The following is a 24,298-nucleotide window of genomic DNA, read 5'->3' on the forward strand; positions in this document are numbered from 1 at the left end:
TATCGGCAGGAAGATTCTTTACTATCTGAGCCACCAGGGAAGCCCTTTAGAGGCAGTGATGGCCAGAGAAAAACAACTGCAAAGTGGAAAAGATAAACCACAGCATTGGAATTCAAGGAGCTCTCCGTGGTGCTGCTCAATTCAGCCTAAGCCTCCTTTGAGGGTTTCTATGGGCTTTCCTGGCACAGAAGGCAATGGCACCCCACTCCAGTATTCTTGCCTGGAAAATCCCATGGACAGAGGAGCCTGGTGGGCTGCAGTCCATGGGGTTGCTAAGAGTCGGACACGACTGAATGACTTCACTTTCACTTTCATGCATTGGAGAAGGAAATGGCAACCCACTCCAGTGTTCTTGCCTGGAGACTCCCAGGGACAGGGGAGCCTGGTGGGCTGCCATCTATGGGGTCGTACAGAGTCAGACATGACTGAAGTGACTTAACAGCAGCAGCAGCAGCATAGGCTTTCCTGGAGGCTCAGATGGTAAAGAATCTGCCAGCAATGCAGGAATCAAAACCCAGGGTTTGATTCCTGGGTCAGGAAGATCCCCTCGAGAAGAGAATGGCAACCCACTCCAGTATTTTGCCTGGAGAATTCCATGGACAGAGGACCCTGGTGGGCTATAGTCCACGGGATCGTTGACAGTCTGACACAACTGAGCAACCAACACTATGCAGCCCTGAAGTCACATGAGTTCTTCTTCGAGTTAATGCAGGTTCCAGATCCAAATACTTACGAAGCTAGAAAACAGCCTGTTGTGATTTACAGCAGAGTGCTTTTACTCTCCTTTCACTGACTAAATTACATCTCTAAGTTTAGCATATAGTAGTAACCCACTCTGATGCTGATTATCTACTTCCTACTGAGGCAGCAAGCCTCAAATATCACTAGTGTAGCTTGCCTACCAGTTCTGTAGTAACCCAGCACTGTCCTATGTGGGGCAGAGTGTTCTTTTCTTAGCCACTTTAGGAGAGATAATAGGTTGACTGGTAGCATTTCCTTGAGGCCTTCTTTTAAAGCCAAGTGATAAAACTGCCTATCAGCCTGAATTACTTCTTTGTTGTGTTGGTTAGTTGCTCAGTCATGTCCAACTCTTTGTGACCCCATGGACTGCAGCCTGCCAGGCTACTCTGTCCATGGGATTCTCCAGGCAAGCATACTGGAGTGGACTGCCATTTCTTTCTCCAGGGGATCTTCCTGACCCACGTCTCCTGCATTGCAGGCAGATGCTTTACCATCTGAGCTACAAGGAAGCTCCAAATTACTTCTTACTTGCAAATAAGCCTGGTTTTCTAAGTTTTAGAGTCTTAGTTGCAAATAAGCCTGGCTTTCTAAGCTTTAGAGTCTTAGTTCTATAATGATTGGCAAAGAATTGTGAGTATATCTCTTGGAATTTTGGGGGGAGGGGAAATAAACTTACTCCATATTTCATTCCAAAAATTTAAAGAACATAATAATAATAATACAAGCTATAACTACATAGAATAATAATAATCTATCCCTTAGATCCTTGTCTATAGATAAAAATGATGGCTCATGACCTTCATTTCTATCATCTCATGACCATAAACTAAAAATGGTTGGTTTTAAGGAGTCAAGGAGCTTCCACGTCAATAAGGCAGACTGAATAAGCACAATTTCCTCACCTTCCCCCACAAACTTAAATGACACTAAATATTACAAACTATAATAAATTTACAACAGTATCAAAAACTAAATAAGGCAAAGTAACTTTATTAAATCAGATATTGGATTAAATTTTGAAAGGTGAAAAATACATGTTTATAGCTTCCACTTCAAGAAAGATGAAGTAATTATTTTTTTCCCTATTCTTCTCATTAAGTATAACTAAAAAGCCTGGGCACTATACATAAGATAAACATAGTTCAGTTCAGTCGCTCAGTCGTGTCCGACTCTTTGCAACCCCATGAACTGCAGCATGCCAGGCTTCCCTGTCCATCACCAACTCCTGGAGTTCACTCAAACTCACGTCCACTGAGTCGGTGATGCCATCCAAACATCTCATCCTCTGTCATCCCCTTCTCCTCCCACCTTCAGTCTTTCCCAGCACCAGGGTCTTTTCAAATGAGTCAGTTCTTCGCATCAGGTGGCCAAAGTACAGGAGCTTCAGCTTTAACATCAGTCCTTCCAATGAATATTCAGGACTGATTTCCTTTAGGATGGACTGATTGGATCTCCTTGCTATCCAAACAAATATAAGAGGACTATAAATGGTGTAGAGAAGGAGGCAGACCAGCTGGAGACTTTGGGATCCAAAGAAGAAAATGCTAGCAAATTCCCTGGGTTTGAATTTGCTTCATATAGTAGGAGTAGTGTTAGTCATTCAGTTGTGTCCAACTCTTTGTGACCCTGTGGGCTGTAGCCCGCCCTCCAGCATCCTCTGTCCACAGGATTTTCCAGGCAACAATACTGCAGTGGGTTTTATCCCAGATTTATAGTTCAGGAAATTGGCCACTGGAAACTACAATGGACACAGACCAAAAAAAGCCCTAACTAAAGTTTACTGTCACTGGACAGAAGACAGGGAAAGTTGCCTCGTAGCAATGCATAAAAGTTTTAGGCGATAACTAGTCTACTCCAGCCAAACACTATAGGAGACAAAAAAAATGTGACCTCACCCCCACCCACACAAGCAAAGGATGAGAGCACCCTCACCAAGCTGTGATGAAGTATCCCAGCCCCAATCAGTGTCATGTAAGAGAAGACAGAGTGGGTAGCCAAGACTCTCATCCCTGTTAGATGGATGTTAATATCCTGGTTGTGACATTACACAATATTTTTTCAAGATGGTACCACTGAGGAGAACATATATGAGACTTCTCTGTACTGTTTCTTATAACTGCACATGAATCTAAATCAATTTCAAAATAAAAATGAGACAGTTTAATTTAAAAACATGTGATCCAGAAACATTATGGTTCACGGAGGATTAAGTTCACAGATACAGTGTCCATACAATAGGAATACCAGAAAGGGATCAGAGAAAAATTGAAAGGAAAGAATCACAAAAATGTTTCTTTTTTAAAGTGAAGGATTCATTAAGGTCTGGTAGACACATAAAAAGATCCGCTCCCAGACGCATTCTTGTAAATGCCAAAGATGAAAAAAGATCCTGAAATCTTTACAGACAAAATACACGGAGCTACAAAGTAAAAAAAAAAAAAAGTCTGAATCCAGGCTTCTTGTCAGAAATAATGGATGCTTAACAACAATAAAATAATGATTTCAAAGTACTGAGGGAAATTATTTTGAGCCTATACTTCTATGTCTAGACAAAACTATCAACCAATGTGAAAATAAAAACACTTTAGAGAATGCATGTGTTCTGCAACTTTACCTCCCCTGTATTCTTACGGGAGAAAAAAAAAAAAGGAAGAACTAAGAATTTAAGGACTTGAGGAAAGGAAATCTAAAAAGCAGTGAATAGAACACGAGTGAAATTCTCAAATTTTCTAGAATGATAGCTTAATATAGACTTAATAAACAAGAGGGAAAAAAATCATAACAGGAAATAAAGAGCTACTAGAATACATTCAAGAGGAAAGTGGATTCCTTATATTAATACAATACGATTCAAAAACTAAGTACTGATAATATAATTTTACTTTGTTAATTTATGTGCTAAAATTATATTGACGTTTTTGCATGTTTTGACTAGATGACTCAACAATAAGTAAAACTTCAACTGGTTTTTAAAGCATTTAATAGATATTGACAAAATGGTAAAAGTTGGTGGACTCTACATCTTAAAGTCTGACACTGATTTTAGTCTTTCAGTCTATATAATAAGACTTTAGAGTGAAATCTCCTCAGTGTTTCAACAGCTAATAGTCTTTTCACGGAGTTTCTCAAAGTAATCTCAAGTTATTTAAAAAATCATGTTCTCACTTTATGAAAATCAAATCCCCAATTCAGAGGCTTCCTAACTTCCAAGGTAAAACAAAGTATCACTACAGTCATCTTACACGCAGTCTTGAGACCCTAGAGGAAGGATGTGCCTTTTTTCTCCTTTTAAAATCAGGATCTTAGGGGCACTGAACTGATTGAATCACACCTGTGCTACCTTTGCAACAGGGATACAGCTAAGTGATACAGGTGCATAGAGATTGCCAGCACCCCTACCTAGGCAAAACTAGCTGGGTACAGAGACTCCAATAAGTGCATGAATTGTAGGAAAACTGCATTTACTCCTTTGAGCTTGAATGTTGGAATTAAACTTTCTTGAAACACTATCACCTCTTCCTTTCAGAGGACATAAGCAAACATGCTATAAAGAGCTGACAGAAGAGTCATCAAAGCCATTTTAGGGAACCAGCCTTGCAACGAGGTGTCCACCACCCCTCTTCCTACGAGGATCTCAAGCTACATTTCTTCACCTCCTTTCGAGTTATGCATGTCAACTTGACCAGGTTTTCTAGCCAACAGAATTCAAATAAAGCAATGTACACTGTTTTCAGCTTTGGCCCATAGAAATGTTATCATATGTGTTTCTCCATGCTTTTTCACCTCATAGGGAAATGTAATGAAACGGAACAAAGTGGCCTGAGAAACCACACATAGAAAACAGCAGGGTAACAAGGTGGAAGGAACATGGGTTACTGACTCAGTAGGGAAAGCAACATACATGGATCAAAGACTCTATTTGACTTCACCATGAGATGGCTAAGCCAATGCACACGTTTGTGTGTTACAGCAGCTATTACTATCTTTTGTAATTACCTCACAGTCACCCACATCTTAAAATTCCAATGATTGAAGCCTTGCAGTTGACTTGAAGTCATAAAAACACACTATAACTCACTGTGCATGAAATATTAGCCCAGGATAAACACAAGGACACATTCCTCTTATGAGTTTATTGTGACTTCTCCAATTGCAGAAACTGAAGAAAATTAAGACCAATAAAAACAAATCCTCAGAATGGTTATAATGAAGAATAAAATGAAAGTCACTCAGTCATGTCCAACTCTTTGAGATCCCATGGACTGTACAGCCCATGGCATTCTCCAGGCCAGAATACTGGGGTGGGTAGCCTTTTCCTTCCCCAGGGGATCTTCCTAACCCAGGGATCAAGCCCAGGTCTCCCACATCGCAGGCAGATTCTTTACCAGCTGAGCCACAAAGGAAGCCCAAGAATACTGGAGTGGGTAGCCTATCCCTTCTCCAGGGGATCTTCCCAACCTAGGAATCAAACTCGGGTCTCTTGCATTGCAGGCAGATTCTTTACCAACTAAGCTCTCAGGGAAGCTCTGATGTGAAGAATAAAAGAGTATTTTAATTTCCAGATCAATCTTGAGAATATAACAAGACTGCTATTCATGGATGGAACAGAAGAACTGCTCACCTCCCAAATTCTGGCAACATGGTACTAGAATTTTAAAACCTAAGAAAACAAAAATGACACCTTAATTTGTGATTTTTAAAGGTTTTGATTCTTAGAATCCAGGAGGTTACATTTATGAAGGGGAAATGACTAAGCACTTGAGAGATAAGCATGTCAATTTTATTAACATCCATGGGAAATCTGATGGCACATGGGTCTTAAACCAATTTTCTTTTCAGTTTTACTAAGATGATTGACAAAAATTGAATATATTTAAAGCACACAGCATGATGTGGTATTCCACAAACAGGCTAACAAATCAGTCACCTCACATAATAACCTTTCTTTATGTATGTGTGATAAAAAACATTTGAGATCTACTCTCTTAGCAAATTTCAAGTATACAACACTTTATTATTAATTATAGTCACCATGCTACCATTAGGCCTCTGGGATTTATTTATCTCATAACTGAAATGTTGTACCTTTGACCAGTATCTTCCTATTCCCCCCACCTCCTGCTGCTGCTGCTAAGCCGCTTCAGTCGTGTCCGACTCTGTGCGACCCCATAGATGGCAGCTCACCAGGGTCCCCCGTCCCTGGGATTCTCCAGGCAAGAACACTGGAGTGGGTTGCCATTTCCTTCTCCAATGCATGAAAGTGAAAAGTGAAAGTGAAGTCGCTCAGTCGTGTCCGACTCTTAGCGACCCCATGGACTGGAGCCTACCAGGCTCCTCTGTCCATGGGATTTTCCAGGCAAGAGTACTGGAGTGGGGTGCCATTGCCTTCTCCACCCCACCTCCTAGCCCTTGGTAACCACCATTCTCCTCCCTGTTAACTATGAATTTGACTTTTTAGATCCCACATATAAATGAGATCATGTAGTCCTTGTCTTTCTGTACCTGGTTTACTTCACTTAGCATGATGTTCTCAAGGTTCATCCATATTGTTGCAAATGGCAGGATTTCTTTCTTTTTTAAGGTTGCAGCTAAACTATTTTTTTGAAGATACATGAACATTCACATTTTGCCACTTTGCTTTGAAGAGAGTGAAAAAAAAATGTAGTTCTACTGGGAGAGAAGAATATATCAAGATACATTTACATTGCTAATAAAAAGAGTAAGAAAGAACTTGCAGTTACTCATCTTCTTTGTTCTCCAGTTAAGGACTTGTCTAAACACAGCCAATAAAATGAAATGCAGAATAACTCATATGACTTGTTCAGTTTTTCTTTCTAGATAATTACTTTCTATCCATTTATCATTATTTCAATGACTCAAACAGAAAGATTATTTGCTTCCTTCCCTTTTATTGCTTAAATTATTTGACTATTTGAAACACAATGGTAACTAGTCTCCTTTTCAGTGGCTGAAAGTGTAGAGGTATTAAATTTTATTGATACTTATTGATATTCTCTACTTCAATTCAGTAAGTGTATGTTAAGTAAATTTAGAGTAATCATCTCTTCTTTTGTCAAGGTTGACAGCTACTTCCTATAACTAGACATTTTAAATAGATTTAACTGCTAATATAAAAAAACAGCAGTTTTAATGCAAGGAAAAAATTGTGATATATATGCAGATATACATGTATATAGGCACATAAATGTGATGTATGTGTATATAGGTACATAGAATTAACTTAGCCTGTTAGCAAAGATTATATAATCCTTAGCCTCCTTGCTGAACTAAATATTATATATAGCTTTTACAAGCCTATGGTCAGCTTTTAAAAAGATTTCAACATTCTACTTCTGGGGACTAAACCTCTCAACCAAACCACATTATCACACCATGAAATAAAGTAACTTTAGAGTTTTCACTTATTTGGTTTTAGGTTAAGAAACAACTGAAAGGAAGCACACTTAGCTCAGACAGCGAAGCATGTGATGCACAAAATGTCACTTTTTTTATACACTGCCCTTGTCACTGTTTCTCAATATGGTTCTGCCTGTGCATACAAAATGTGGAAATAAACGCTCCCACCTCCAGGCTGTCTGAATGAATACAGTTCATGAGGCCGTGTGTTCATTTTCAAAAAGATAGCTATTGTTTCAGACCTCTCCCATCAATGCACCATCACGCTGCCTTAAATTTACAAGGTAGCTTGCATGCAAGAGGTTTCTGCTATTGTCCAAAGTTAATAAGCATGAAAACTACTGGCAGGTTAACAACCATTGCAAAAAACAGTTGCAAAGCAGAGGCCTTTTGTTTTATTATGAAAGCCTAATTTACTCAAGATCTCACTGACTTCCTTTTTAATATTCTCTCATAACCGTCCTACATACAGACACACACACAAACACATACACACGTACAATTTCAAAGCTAGCGGGAATTGTGGGTAAGATCGGGAAGACTAAATAATCCAATGCAAGACTGAAGTTAATGGAGCTCTTCACCCGCTGGCCTTGGATAGGGATATTTCAAGTCATTTGCATGGCCCCTGCTATTGGCAAGATCCCCTAGGTAGGACTGGGCTTCCAAACAGTTAGAGCCAGAATTTGTAGTGGCAGCACTTTCAGCCTTCTACATGAATGACCAGAGCCCTCAGAGCTAGCAGATTGGTGGCTGTTAGTAACACTGGACCCTTGAGTCAAAAGAAAGGGCCAGCACTAAGTGCTGTGAATTGATTACATATTCTTTATTCTTTCACAAGTCCCATTTATTAAGGGTTCTTACAAAATTTGGCACTGATTTAGGCACTTTGTGACAGCCCTACATCTGAGTCTTATGTAGCAATTCAAAGAGCTATTCAATTCCTTGTTAGAGCCAAACCCTTTGCCAGCAAGCCACGTCCTGACTACATTATGTACTGTTTAGCAGATGGAGTTTGGGGATTCCTGTGAAATTGTGAAAGCAAAAGCACAGAGACTCAGCAGGACAGAGCTAAGGGGAAATAGCAGATAAATGCATCCAAAAAGGCAACAGAGTCAGGATATGTTTTTTAAAAATCACAAATGAGAGATTAAGGATTCACAAGAGAGTGAGTCTTTCATTACCCAAGAGTTTTAACAACTATAATATTTTATAAGAAAAAATTAAAACAGAGCAATAGCAACCAAAAAATATTAAAAGCATACCACTTCATTATAAATTCAATTTCAGCTGTTCCAGGTATTTCCAAATATTTCATGTTTTAATTGGCCTCCCAGGCAGATATCTTAGCGTCAACATGTCACATCCACTTAATCTTCTATTGATTGTTCTAGGATGCTTCTTGTTACTATGACTACCTTAATCAATTAACGTCATGTAAGGTGCAGACAATTTTCTCTTTCTCGTTTCTTTCCCCAAAAAAAAGCCTGAATTCTTTATTTCCACAAAACATATCTGATGCTGCCTCTTATCTATCAAGGAGCACTATGTTGGTAAAAAAATGCTTTATGCCTTTCATTTGGAAAAAAATGTTTGAAGAATCTGCAGAAAGAAAGCCTACAGAGTTGCCTTGAATCGATATAATGAGTGGCTTACCAATTTGTGGTTGGAGGATAAAAGTTTTCTTTAGCTATCAGAAAAGTGCCTTGCCCTTGTCCTTCATCACAGGGAAATGGGAGGCTTGTAGTCACTCAAGGAGACCACTCACTGGGAAGAAGAAAATAGTTCTGCCACTTGGTTTCAAAAAAGTGCAAGGTCAGCCATTGTGACTATTTTAGTACTGTACTATCCCGATAAAGCAATTTCATCTGTATGAAAATGTGAGGGTTTTTGGCATGGGGAGGGAAGTTACCCTAACCTGAGCTGACCCATGTTTTCTTAGGCGCAGTCTCGGAAACAACAGAAACATCAACAGGGAATGGGAGGCACAACCTATTGGATGTAAAAGAAGCTCAAGGATGTATTATACATAACAAGGAATATGTGCGATATTTTATACTAACTGTGAATGGAAATTTGTATAATTTTTTTTAATGTTTAAACAACAGGAACAACAAGATTCACGGAAGATATTCATTCTTTGGAATCCAGACAACCTGGACTCAAGCCTTGATATCTGTTGAAAAAATTTAGGTAGGTGTCTTAAACTCCCTGAAGTTTCATTATCTGTCCTATAAAATGGGACCAATATAACTACCTCTAGATATGCAGATGACACCACCCTTATGGCAGAAAGTGAAGAGGAACTAAAAAGCCTCTTGATGAAAGTGAAAGTGGAGAGTGAAAAAATTGGCTTAAAGCTCAACATTCAGAAAATGAAGATCATGGCATCTGGTCCCATCACTTCATGGGAAATAGATGGGGAAACAGTGGAAACAGTGTCAGACTTTATTTTTCTGGGCTCCAAAATCACTGCAGATGGTGACTGCAGCCATGAAATTAAAAGACGCTTACTCTTTGGAAGGAAAGTTATGACCAACCTAGATAGCATATTCAAAAGCAGAGACATTACTTTGCCAACAAAAGTCCGTCTAGTGAAGGCTATGGTTTTTCCAGTGGTCATGTATGGATGTGAGAGTTGGACTGTGAAGAAAACTGAGTGCCGAAGAATTGATGCTTTTGAACTGTGGTGTTGAAGAAGACTCTTGAGAGTCCCTTGGACTGCAAGGAGATCCAACCAGTCCATTCTGAAGGAGATCAGCCCTGGGATTTCTTTGGAAGGAATGATGCTAAAGCTGAAACTCCAGTACTTTGGCCACCTCATGTGAAGAGTTGACTCATTGGAAAAGACTCTGATGCTGGGAGGGATTGAGGGCAGGAGGAGAAGGGGATGACAGAGGATGAGATGGCTGGATGGCATCACTGACTCGATGGACGTGAGTCTGAGTGAACTCTGGGAGTTGGTGATGGACAGGGAGGCCTGGCGTGCTGCAATTCATGGGGTCGCAAAGAGTCAGACATGACTGAGCGACTGAACTGAACTGAACTGAACTGAGGGTAGCTTGGGGGTTCTCTATATCTAACCCTTCCTCCTTTGATCCTGGTCATTTCTTCTACTCACCAGATCTTTCCAAAGCAGAAGGATGACCAGGTCACTTTTCTATCCCAAATGTCCCCATGTCTGGAGAACACAGGTCAAACCACAAAACATGCCTTCCTCCAGTCCAAAGAGCCAGGTCTCAGCCTGTCTTTTGCAGATCATCTCTGGTCACTCGTTTCATTTCTCACTCTAGCTACATCAAATCAGACTTACCACATACTCTCAATCCTTTATAACTGCTGTTGTTGTTGTTTAGTTGCTAAGTCATGTTTGACTCTTTTGCAACCCCCATGGCTTGTACCCCACCAGGCTCCTCTGTCCATGGGATTCCCCAGGCAAGAATACTGGAGTGGGTTGCCATTTCTTTGTCCAAGGAATCATCCTGACCTAAGGATCAAACCTGCACCTCCTGCATTAGCAGGAGAATTCTTTATAGCTGAGCCACGAGGTAAGCCCTGGTGGCTCAGACGGTAAAGCATCTGTCTACAATGTGGGAGACCGGGGTTCGAGCCCTGGGTTGGGAAGATCCCCTGGAGAAGGAAATGGCAATCCACTCCAGTACTATTGCCTGGAAAATCCCATGGACAGAGGAGCCTGGTAGGCTACAGTCTATGGGGTCACAAAGAGTTTTGGACACAACTGAGTGACTTCACTTTCATTTTGTTCAAATTACCTCCCTAAAGTTTCCTTGTCCAAACTGTTCTTCCTGCCCTTACCCACTTAGCAAACTCTTGTTCATCCCTTAAGGCCAAAATTATCTCTACAATCACCACCATTCCAACTGTGCTGGAGCTTCTGGCTAAAGAAACAAAGATTAATTTTTACCAGGTGAAAAAAACCTCATTTTTTGCCTGGCTTTCAACAAGAAAAAATATATTATTTGGCACCTGCTATGAAAATATCTAGATGCTATTTAACCACAAAGTGAAGCGATTTTTTAAAAATGTAATCTGAGCATCTATAATCTGAGCATTTAAGACAAAGTATGATATTTTTCAGATTCCCAAAGTCAATCATCTTTAAGTCTTCACAGTCAAGGTAGTCACTGAATTGTGAGAAAATCAGCACACATCCAGAAAAAAATGCCACTTGAAAAATGAGCTTATCCACAGCAATTACTTTGATCATTAATATCACCTGCTAGGTGCAAGATGTATCACTTCTAATTTAATACTTTAAAATTAGTATAAATGAATAGACTGACATCCAAACAAGTTAAGTAATTTGCTCAAATATTTGATATGTGGCAGGGCTGCCATCCAAATCCAGGTCTGTCTGCCTCTATAGCCTTGTACTGTGAACAGGGGTGGATATTATAGCAATAGCCTACATATTTTATCCAAAGTATAAGGTGCTATCTCCAGTTGAGTCACTCAAAATACTTGAGAAAAAAGGGGATTGGTGAGGGTAGACAGGTTACATAGTCCCCTCAAAAGGGTGAGAGATAGGCCCTCTTCAAAACATAGCAACATCTCATTAATAATATACATCATTAAAACAAGTTTCCTCCCTGGCATTAGACCCACTGATAGCTTTTCTTACTTTGGGTTCAATTCCAGGATATATTTTATGCTTGATAAAGTAGGTGTTCCAGGTGGTCCCACCTGCAATGTAGGAGACATTTGATCCCTGTTTCAGGAAATTCCCCTGGAGAAGAAAATGACAACTCACTCCAGTATTCTTGCTTGGGAACCCCATGAACAGAGGAGCCTGGTGGGTTACAGTCCATGGGGGGTCACAAAAGAGCTGGACATGACTTAGCAACTAAACAACAAGTAAAAGTAACAATATTATAGCAGGATGATAGCATGATATAAATGATCATTGAGTTATTAAAAATAGTTTTACCTCTTAATTTCTCTGATTGGGTTAATCGGAAGGGGTTTATTATTGTAGTGGTGGTGATGATCTTAGTGATAGTGATAATTGTGTTTAACAATCAAAAATTGTGTATATGTATCTTTACTTCAAATATTTTATGATCTTACGTTATCTCAGAAGTTTATTCAAGCTCTGCATGAAACATGTTTCATTATACAATAGTATTTCTCACATAGTAAATGTAAAATAAAACAGTCTTAATTAGAAAAGTCAGAAAATGTTACTTTCGTATGTAAAACTGAATATGAAAGCGCACATGTCACAATGGAACATTTTTAGCACATCTTACATTCCTATTCAGAATCACCATTGTTTACAGATACCAATATAGACACAGACACAGATATAGATATGGAGCATTTAAAATCAATCTGAGGAGAAGCTACCACAGTGAAGAATAGCCCCCGGCTCACCACAAGTAGTGAAAGCCCGCATGCAGCAATGAAGACCCAGCGCAGCCAAAAAAAAAGATTAAACTAAAAAGAAATTAATTTGAACCAAGGAAAAACTGAGTTTAAAAGTAGTAACACGTCAAATTTATTCCCATGGAGGAGTTCCCTTCTTTTAAGTGGCTTCCCAATCAGCAACCAGGAGGAATCAAGCCTGCTTATGCAGTCTGGGTCCTGGTAGGAAGGAAAGGGAATTGGGAGAGTGATGTTGGATAGAGACAAGGAAGTTCAGTAGAGATCCCTGCAGGGAGAGGGGACCATTTCCCTCTCTGACACAAGCACAGACGTTGAATCTGACTGTAGCTCTTGCTGTGCTGACTCTCAGCACTTAAAAAGTCCTAACTGGGGCCATGAGTCATGGGAAGCTCCCAAATATGCACAAGCTCCCAAGCATGTTTTTTTCTCCAGTGGTGACTTATTACTATTAAATGACTCCGTAAAGTGTGTATATTAGTAAATAGCAAGATACTAGGCCTATCCTTGAGGTGATTTTTTTCAATCTTTTGGAAATAATATGTTTTCCAGTTCTTCATGTGCTGAAGGCCTAGCCTATGCTTCTTGCCAGCGAAACTGGAATCACAATAATCAAGGGCTAAGTTACCATTCTGTGTTAAGCAATATGCTGGCGGTAACTAATTTCTTCTGTGAAGAACACTTTACATGCTGCTGGCAATAGGGCAGAATTAGGACTGATTCTACCTGATATACACATTTCCAAGTGTTGCCCTCTCTCCAACTCATATTAACTATCTCTATGGAGTTAAAAAGGAAATGTTGTTCAAGATAAGGTAGCAGCAAGGCTGACTCACCACGAGCAAGTCAAGAAGCCTGCATCAGGAAAAACATATTCATATAAAAAAATCAGTTTTTTATTCACTCCAGAGGCAAAACCCAAACTGTGAATTCAATTTGGTTAGGACGCCCTGCTGCTTGGAAAAGTGACCCTATTTTAGGGGGTCATCATCCATCACTTTAGGTGCCTTTAGACACAGTCAGAAATTATTATGAAGAATGAAGGAGGAGAAGGGATGACAGAGGATGAGATGGCTAGATGGCATCACCAACTCAATGGACATGAGTTTAAGTAAACTCCAGGAGTTGGTGATGGACAGGGAAGCCTGGTGTGCTGCAGTTCATGGGGTTGCAAAGAGTTGGACACGACTGAGCAACTGAATTGAACTGAACTGAAAGCTCTAGATAATTTTAGTTATTTGACTTAAAGAGAACTACCATCCTGGCCTAATGAATGACAAAGATAAAATTAGTTATTTTATGATATTTTCATTGGTAAAAGTTACAAAAATTTAACTGCTTCAAAATTCTAAAATGCACGTTGAACACACTAAGAATAATTACTGAATAACATCACTTAAGAATTAATTTGCAAATCTTTTTAAGAATTTAAATTTTATTCCATAAATATTATATATAAAGTAGCAGACAGCAGAGAGTAGAAGAAGGACATCCTAAAAGCTAAAAAGAAATTTTCAATATTAGCTTTATAACATGCCACTAAATAATAATTGATTTTCTATTTCATAATCTGCAACCAGGTAAATGTCATTCACTGGAAGACGCACCATTCCTATGTCAATTCCACATGATGGCCCCTCCACAAAAAAAGAGTAACAAAAATCCAAATTAAGTCTAAAGAAGTAATTCAAAACAGTGATTCCACATCTTAGGCATGAAAATACATATTGATTGACTGGCTTTCCAACAGTTGTCGGACCACATGAAGATATTGCTAATCATCCCCCAAAGTCACCAGGTTAAACGTAATAATGAAGCAAACATTTAGCTAATTAACAACTATACACAGAAAAAGAAAGGGAAACAAAAACCTAAATAGCTAATAATTAAAGTCCAGATTTCGTTCTGATGAGCAAGATAAAAATCTCAGCTCATCATCCACTTAACGTTTAGACATAGTGAGGGCTTTGCCAAGTACCACAAAATTCCCTTCATTGAAAGGCCCACATCTTCTGGCTTTTCTTCTATGATCCTTTATCTTGTTAGTGTTTCAGTGTTTGTGCTTAAAAACTGTTTTTTAATTATTATTATTATTTAAGTAAGACATCCTGTTACTCTACTAGAGATAAGCCAAACACGGGAGACTGAGAAACTCGGCAATCTGTAAATCATTACCTGAAGGCCTTCGATAGCCAAGCGCAGCATGCTTGGTGTCAGTTTAGAAGCTTGCTTGAAGGTGAAGTTACTCCAGTCTATGATCAAAACAAATCCATTCACCTGAAGCTCAGGATCTTCAATCATGGCTTCTAAAGAAAGTAAGATGGCACGCAAAATATCCACCAGCGTGTACCTATCAGCAACAGAAAAGTACTGCATTAAATCTGACATTTGTAGAATGTAGAATGACCATTTGTAGAAACTATGGAATGTCTTTAGCATACTAAAAATTGCCTTTAAAATACCTCAGAAAGCTTAAGGAAAATATTTTGTTTACAAATCTTCTAAGATGAAATTTACTTTATTCACTATACTCAGGGGACATATTAGAACTTAACATGCATTCTACCAAAACAAATTCCAATGCTTTTGAAAATTCTACAGTTTGTTTCATATTTTATAATCATTTCCTTTCTTTGCAGGCCTTCTTATAACCTTACAAAATCTCATTTTCAGCAAATGTACTATTCCCTAAAAACTAGGCATGGTACTTTTAAATAGTTCAGGAATGCTTTTAAAAGTACTGACATTTCATATCTTCACATGTGGACAATTTGAGAATGAGATTTGAAGGAGTTTCATCAATAAACAACACCATGTGTAAACAGTTGTGGTTGAAAGTGTCAACCAATTTTAATTACTTGGACTGAGTTTATATCATAAAGATAAAAGAAAAGAAAAAAGGAAAGGTGGGATGGGTAGAAAGAAAGGAAAATCAGTAAAATCAATGAAAATATAAGGGAAAATGTATCTGCCTATTATTACACAAGCCACCCACATTCAGGAGTTGAGTCTTTATCTTTTTCTACCTTGCAGCTTAGCACAGTCCCTGACACACTGTAAAAATCCAATAAATGCTCTTCCTTTCTTGTAAAACAGAGCTCGAGTGCAAAGACACTAATTGTACACGACGGCATTGTCTCAACAAAGGCAGTGGAAGTAAGAAGAAAAGAAGCCAAATTTGACAAGTATGTTTGAAGTAAACTTGTGAAAATTTAATACTTAATTAGATGTGGGGGCTAAGATTGAGGGAAAAGTAAAAGATGACACAGATTCTAGTTTCAGATCCTTGCCTTTGACAGTACCAGTAAGCTATCTAAAGTAAATGGTACTTCAGGTTTTACCATTTATCAAATGGTAAAATCTTTCATCAAAATCAATAATGCAAAAAAAAGGATGCTGTTAAGGATGGCTGGAAATGTAGAATTTGGAATAGAATAGCTTGTATTTGAGAAACGGGTAGTATACCCAGGAAGATATATCAAGTAAACATCTGAGAAAGTAAATTTCAAACTCAGTAGAAAGCCCAAAATTGAAAATTCCAGAACCAAAGGCATATCAATCCCTTGTTCACAGAAGTGAAGGAGGTAATGCAATCAGAGCTGAGAGGAAAACGAGGTAATTGTTCTAAGAGGGAAGCCCTGCATTTCAAGAGAAATTAGTACATTTATGGAAGATATTAACAATTTTCCTTTTTTAGCACCCTGCTCTCAAGTTTACTTTTTTGCTCGTTCAGGTGGAGGTGTCCAGGAAAAGCTAGAGAAAGAGATCCTGATATGAGGGGAGAGGTGGGATGTGGGGGGGGTGGATTGGGAGTTGAAATCATTGGGATTTAGTGGAAGTGATGGGCTCACCAGGAAGACGTCTGAGACAATGAGCACATGTGAGGGAGCAGTTCTATTTTTACTTCTAAAAACATTTGGAGGAGAAGGGAGAAAGCGTAGTAGTTCAGAAAGGAAGGAAAAATTAACAGTGAAACCTCAGGCAATTTCTCACTTTTTCTGGGCTTCATTTCCTCATCTGTAATATCAGTAGTTTGGAATAGAATCTCTTTAGGGTCCCAGCATTAATCAAGCAAAGGGCCTGGTATCAGAAGACTTCAAGATGGAATCTCTTCATTGTTCCTCATTAGCTGTGTGGCCCTGGACAAGTCAATGACTTATCATTCTGAGGCTGAGTTCCTTAAATGAGAGTGTCTATGACTATCTCACAGCAACTCACTGGCAGTGGCCAGGTGAGAGGAGGGGGAATAGGAAGGGAAGTCAAAGATATGATTCAGGTGAGAGCATGTGAGTAATGCTAAGTATACAGTGTGTTCAAGAAGGGTTTGTTGGAATGCACACACAGCACACTCTTCACTGTAGTGGTGACCACACTCACAGTGCACTAGGCAGGGTGTAATCAGAACTAAAGAATATTTGTTTGTAAATTTTACTTAAAAAGTAAAGACAATCTTTAGATAGCTTACTGCTACTGTTAAAGGCAAAGATCAAGAGACTATTTTTAAATCTCTGGAAAGTATACAGGCTATGTATTTCATGCATTGGAGAAGGAAATGGCAACCCACTCCAGTGTTCTTGCCTGGAGAATCCCAGGGACGGGGGAGCTTCGTCGGCTGCCGTCTATGGGGTCGCACAGAGTCGGACACAACTGAAGCGACTTAGCAGTAGCAAGGATATGGCATTCCCCAAATACTATGTAAGTCTATAAGATAAAACTTTTTGTAGAGCTCTGCCACTTATCTGTCTTTAAAACTGTAAAATATGAATGACTGAACACCTTTATCAGTCACTTCATGGCCGGCTCATCTCCTTTTTAAATATAATGGCCTAACACAGTACTGTGACCAGAACCCCTATGAACTTACACAGACTGAAAAGTTTGGAGCAGAAAGACTGTATTTCTGGTTAAAATTTAAAGTGAAAAGTTTTAGTTGCTCAGTCATGTCTGACTCTATGCAACCTCACAGACTTTAGCCCACCAGGTTCCTCCGTCCCTGAAATTCTCTAGGCAAGAATACTGGAGTGGGTTGCCATTCCCTTCTCCAGGAGATCTTCCCAACCCAGGGACTAAACCTGTGTCTCGTGTAATGCAGGCAGATTCTTTACCATCTGAGCCACCAAGGAAGCTTGGTTAAAACTTAGAGCCCCCTCTAAAAAAATACTCACTTTAATTTTTGAAATTCATAATAATAACGGTTGAAAAAATTAAAAATTAGAACAATCCAACTTAGAACTTCCTCCCATTATGATCATTCTTAGATTTTCCTGTAAGAATACCAAATAGCATTAAGTAAAACTTGAATTTGAAATCAGCTTTGAAAGAATGATGCACTGTATATAATAAGAATAAACCATGACACCAGTAAGGGCTGAAAATAAGAGGCAATTTATTTTAAATAACACATTTTAAGTATGGTTTTCCAAAACTGTGTCAAATCAAGAGGAAAACTTACATGCATATCATTATTCCAAAGGAAATAAAATAAGGTAAATCCCAGGATTATCAATAGAGTAAATTTAACCAATGTTTTTTTTTTTAATTTAATATATTCTTCCAAAAAGAGAATTAAATGACCTTTATATAAATTATATTAATGTGTGTGTGTGTGTTTGTGCGTGCACTCAATCACACAGTCATGTCCAACTCTTTGCGACCCCATGGACCTTAGCCCTCCAGGCTCTTCTGTTCATGAGATTTTTCAGGCAAGTATATTGGAGTGGGTTGCCATTTCCTCCTCCAGGGGATCTTCCCAACTCAGGGATCAAACCCTCATCTCTTGCATCTACTGCATTGGCAGGTGGATTCTTTTTTGACCTGCCCTTTGAATGCAGTTAGCTTGGGGTGTTTTTATATTTCTTTTATTAGAAGTATACATTATATACTATACATTTAATAGAAGAAATATAAAAAACACTCTAGCTATTAATAACGGCATTCAAAGGGCAGGTCAAAACCACTCCTGATGTTCCGATCCTCTGTTGTCAAACATGTCACATTACTACCATTAGCAGCTCAGCAGGTTATTCCTAAGCAGAACATTATTACATGCCAAAGTCCATAAAATATCTTCTGAAGAAATGGAGTATTTTATGAATTTTCTGTCTTCAGGAATCTGACTTTCATTATCCTTGTTAAAACTGTTTTCTAACTGTTGTACTTCACAAATTAGATGTTACTACAGTAAGTATTTCTAAAGCTCATGTTTGAGGTTTACACCCCAATTATAGTAGATCCACCATTGCTATTCTTCCTTTCTATGTTGAAAGAAAGCCATAAACAATAAACCAACATGTTAATGGAGCTCTTGACTCCTAACTGAGCTTCCCAAAGCAGCATCGGGTAAAGTCTGCATCCGAAATCGACTTGGAGATGATGAAACAATGACACCAGTAAGGGATTTTACAACTTGGGACTATGTAAACCATTGCTCTTAAATCAAAGCTGCTACAATATGTAAAAAAAAAAAAAGCCTCTTCTCCTGCCTCTGACCTTGCAAGGTTTTGGGGAGTTTCCTGGCCTGTGCTACTCTCCTGGGGTTCACAAGGTCACATCCCCTACTAGAGCTGACCATCAGTGCAAAGAGCAACACAAATCACAAACAGGTCATTTCCTTCCTACTCTCCAGCCCTTTCTTTAGCCTGACATGGAAAAACCAGCATCTTGGCATCACATTGAGCAGCACAACAGCAAGCAGCTTGCCTTGGTCATTAAATCAATCAGCCATTATTAAATTCTTCATTAAGGCTGCCCCCAACCGTCAGCTTTCATTAAGCCACATTTCCCAATGTCTAAAGCACTTGTGTTAGAAAGGTGGTACAGGGAGAGACAAAGGAGCAGAATACCTTCATTAATGCCTTGGGGTATCATTGGTGCTAAAGTTGATGAATCCATCAAGGTGCTTTATATTACTGAGTGGTAATAATAATATCTCTATCTGTGTAACCATTTAAGATTTCCAAAGCAATTTCAAAAGCATTATCTTAATCTCAAAATAAGCCCAAAGTCTCTGTGCATGGCTTAGTTCCTATTATTTTGAAGATAAAGACACAGAGGAGGTCTCAGAGAATTTAGAGTTTTTCTGAAATCACTGTAAGAGTAAAACTGGAAGCCTAGATGAGAAGCTAGGTTTTTCTGACACCACAGAGCTCTCCACTCCTTACGGTGCCAAGACCTAGAACAGAGTTTGATGAATAGCTGTTCTGTGTTTTTATGTGTCAGTGGCATAATGTACATCAGAAGAAGGATCAGAAAGTCGATACCAACATGGCACCAGGCCAGGTATCAGGGCAGCTCCAGCCTGGTCCCAGCAAGGGGCTTTGGCAGAAGGAAAACATCAAGACATCTTGAGTCAGAATGGGAAGACGCTAAGTCTACAAACCTTGGAGGCAATATGAAATCCAAAATCATCACATCATCACTAGGCATATGAAGCTGTCTCAGCCTTGCTGAGTGTTTTCCAGAATTTACTGCTATGGAAACATAGGTGAGTGAGAACAAGAAAATAATTGGACATGAAACATCCAGAGGAAAAATGTCTTTCTTTGGAAAAAAAAAGTTTAAAAATGTGCACCTACTGCCACCAAAATGAAATAAAACAGAATGAAGTCGTGTTGGAAAAAAAATACAAACATTGGAAAGGCAACTCTTCCTCAGGGCAAAATACTCTGTTTACTTAGCTGCTTAGTACAGTCTTTGTCTTAAGAATATTTATTCTACCAACTTAACTTTCTGTGCCTAATTGTCTACATTCTGATGTTTAATCAAGATTTTCTAAGCCATAGATGGATTTTTTTAATTATCAGAGCTTGCTTTTTTTGATATATTTGTTTTTTTTCCCAGATTTATGTTGGTTCACTATCTGTACACACAAAACAAGTTTGACCAATTCACTTACTCATTGTACAGTTCTGGGTGAAATACTTAGCTGCTCTGTGCCTCGGTTTCCTCATCTGCAAAATGTGGATATTAACAGGGCCTATTTCATGATTGTGAAGAAGATTTAATAAATGAATGTTTATAAAGTGCTTAGAATAGTGCCTGACACATATAAAATATATACGTTATATAAAATATATGACATGTATATATATATGTGTCTGTGTATATATATATATAAAATATTGTATATAATATATATAAAATATGACATACACTACAATATAGCATACTGTATAAAAGTGTTTTAAAATGAATGGATTAATTAAAATGAAAAAGTAAAAGTTGAATTACATTGCCCAAACAAGTGGCATTCTTTCCACACAACGCAGAGCAGGCTGCTACCGCGTCTGCCCGGACTTCTCAGCACTAGCAGCAGTATCCTCATTAAACACTCACTATCTCTCTGATAGTCATTTAGCTTTTCATGTTTTTCTTCCCAGAGAGGCTGTAAGTTCCTTGATGGTAGGACAAATGTGTTATGTGTCTTTTTTTCGCCCCTAGCACCTATTAAAATTCTAAGTATGTAGCAAATTCTGGGGAAAAGTATACTTTTTAAAACACTGATTTGAATTAAGTACTATTCACACAGTTTACTTGATGTTGTAAAGATCCAGCCAACACACAAGGACATCTTTTCCCTCACATCAAGAGTGCCACTGACTATGTTAATGACTATATTAACTGTTAATATATATATATTTATATATGTATACACATATATACCTGCCTTCAGTGGTTTAAAAGAGCTCAATCTTTTTCTCAGAATGGAGGAAATATAGTAATTTACTAAGGATAACTTGTGAATTTACTAACTGTTGGCTCATGTTTTAAAATATCTTTAAAGATTTCTTTTGAAGCATCCATTCAGAGCACTATAGTAACACCAAATCCATTGTTTCTTTTCAACTTTGTTTAAAGTTGCATATTTGAAACATGAAAATGGCCTGGTTTGGGCCAGACCCAATCAAGGTCCTAGTGAAGTCTGGCACTCCTGGTCATTGCTGTTATTTCAGGGTTATTTCTCTAATTACTGCATAATTGTCCTAGTTTTTAGAGACTGTCCTATTTTGTTCAGAGATTTGTTCCAGTATTTGATAACATTTCTCAGGACAATAATTTTTCTCTTTCATTTTTCATGGTATGAACCAAGGGCATATTTTGAAATAAGCTGCAGTTCCCAGAATATTTATTTAAAGAGCATCCCTATAAGGAAGCAATACAGAAGCTCTGCTGAGACAGAAACCTCGTGGAATCCATACCTGTCATTTCTAGGATTGACCTAATCTTAAAAATCAGGCTTCCCAGGTGGCTCAGTGGTAAAAAATCCACTTGCCAATACAGGAGATGCAGGAGATGTGGGTTCAAATCCCTGGGTTGAGAAGATTCCCTGGAACAGGAAATGGAAAATCACTCCAGTGTTCCTGCCTGGAGTATGCAATGAACAGAGGAACCTGGTGGGCCACAACCCATGGGTTTACAAAAGAGTCAGGCACAACTGAGTTACTGAGCACAATCTTAAAATCAACTGTAAAACAGCACAGCAGTGCCTCTAGGATTTTGAAGTTAAGGAATCCTGACCCTACCATGAAACAAAAAGTTGAGAAATATTTAAATACTTTAGTAAATAGAGCCAGGAAGACTTAAAAAATCAGTCCAAAAATTTAAACCTCTTTTTTGGCTTGCTTTTTGCAAATTACCAAGTAAAAGTTGTTTCTCTGTAATTATCTAGTTAATTGCTTGTCTATTTTAATCTATTTCTAGTTATTTTATTTTATTTTATTGCACTTTCACAGAATAGTAAAGCTTTGTAGCTGAGAATAAAACAAATATGTATAGTCTATGGCTATTTTTAAAAAAAATTTAAGCTACCATCATCATAATCTTCATTCATTTTGAAGGCTGGCCAAATAATTTTCTTTGGGACTCCATGGACTGTAGCCCACCAGGCTCCTCTGTCCATCTCCAGGCAAGAATACTAGAGTGGGTTGCCACGGCCTCCTCCAGGGGATCTTCCCAATGCAGGAATCGAACCCAGGTCTCCTGCATTGCAGGCAGATTCTTTACTATGTGAGACACCAGGGAAGCCCAATAAATTACAATATAATCATAATTCAAACTACAGCTTCAAACAGCTGGCCATTTGTATATTTTCTTTTGTATGAAAAAGCCATACTGTGGGAACAAACAGACTGACAATAGCACATTTTTCAGGCAAATTCCAGGACAGGTTAGAGGATCTTAGCATGGTCTCACCAATCAGTCTTCCAGCCCTTTCAAACTTTCAGTACTAAAAGTGATAATCAATGTCCATTATGACAAGCCAAACATGCTGCAAGACGGTCAGTGCTTTCTGAATTGCCACTATATTAGAATCATTAACTTCACTGTACTTAATTGTTTTCTAGTGGTTGTTAATCTGATTCCAAATCGATGGTTGTCTGCTGGATTAAATATGGCATCACCAACTCAATGGACATAAGTTTGAGCAAACTCAAGGAGAGAGTGAAGGATAGGGAAGCCTGGTGCACTGCAGTTCATGGGGTTGGAATGAGTCAGACATGACTTAGCAACTAAACCACAGCAACAAATGTGACATACCACTTGCAGGCTAACTGACAAATTACAGGCCAATTATCAGAATATATGTTATCATTATGTTTTGGGTGAGACAATTTACTCATGAACATTCCCAATCACTACATGCCAGTGAATTTCAACCTCTCAGATACCTGCTCTCACGCTCTAGGGTCTAGAGCACAATCTACTTTCATTCCAAACTTCCTTTCTTAAGGTAGTGTAATCTGCTCTAGCTTCTTGGTACATTATCATCACATTCTGTTGATGAAATCAGGTGGGAAATGCAAAGGTATTGCTGAGTCGTGAAGCAGGGTACTGTCACTCAGGACAGCAAGACACCATGTCAGGCATGGAGGACTACTGCATCATCGTGCTGCAGGGTATCAATTCAATCGCTTTTAATTTCGTGGAATCTACTTTTGCTTTCAGAAATTATGGTGGACAATTTGAAAGAAAGAAGATAAGATTATGTGAATCTTTTCCAAGGATAGCCTGCTCAATAAATGTAATAAATCATCTGAACCTGTTCTATGTTTTTTTAAAAAGAACCACAACCACGCTGAAAGTCATTTTGACATTTCAGCATTTCGATTATTTTTTTATTTTTATTAGGTGGGCACACTGTAAATATTATACCTTCGTCTTACTGATGATTCCATATTTCTTGTAAAGGCTTTGGAAATGGTCCAGTTATTTGCAATAACCTGAAACTGACCTGCATTATATTGCAGTAGGAAGAGACTATTTTATTTATAGTCACCATCTCACATGTATTTACTGTCTCCAGTCTCCTGAGAAGCACAGAAAACTGTCCTAAAAATTTAATATAGGAGAAAGTATATATCAGATAACTTCCTACTTAGAAACCTTTTTTTAAAGAAAATGCATAATTCAATTCAACTCAACAAACATATACTGAACATTAACTCTAGTTTAGGTCCTGTTATAATACAAAGCTTAGTTTTGTCTTTGCTTTTTGTTATACAGATCAATTATTTCATGGGTCTTTACAAAGTTTTTCAAAATTTACAAAGAATATTTTGCTTATCCCCTTTGAGAAGTTGGAAATAAAAGGGGAGGGTGCATTTTCTTCTACCTCATTTCTAGAATTTCCCTATGTAACCCTGATCAATTCCCACCTATTCTTTCTTTAAAACAATTCTGTTTCTTCTAAAACTGTTTTTTTTTTTTTTTTTTTTTTTTTTAAGTTACTGAAACCCAG

The 24,298-nt window shown here is 38.4% G+C and overlaps 1 protein-coding gene across 2 annotated transcripts in view; it reads right to left on the reverse strand.

Moving 5' to 3' along the window:
• Window positions 1–24,298, reverse strand: part of CLVS2 (clavesin 2) — an 80,071-nt gene that overhangs the window by 51,054 nt on the left and 4,719 nt on the right. For both annotated transcript variants that reach the window (XM_027551087.1, XM_027551088.1), the window contains exon 3: window positions 14,737–14,911. In XM_027551087.1, the coding sequence (XP_027406888.1) occupies window positions 14,737–14,911 (175 nt within the window). The remainder of the gene's footprint in view (window positions 1–14,736; window positions 14,912–24,298) is intronic.

This window comes from Bos indicus x Bos taurus, chromosome 9, assembly GCF_003369695.1.
Source record: "Bos indicus x Bos taurus breed Angus x Brahman F1 hybrid chromosome 9, Bos_hybrid_MaternalHap_v2.0, whole genome shotgun sequence".
NCBI classification, from domain to species: domain Eukaryota; kingdom Metazoa; phylum Chordata; class Mammalia; order Artiodactyla; family Bovidae; genus Bos; species Bos indicus x Bos taurus.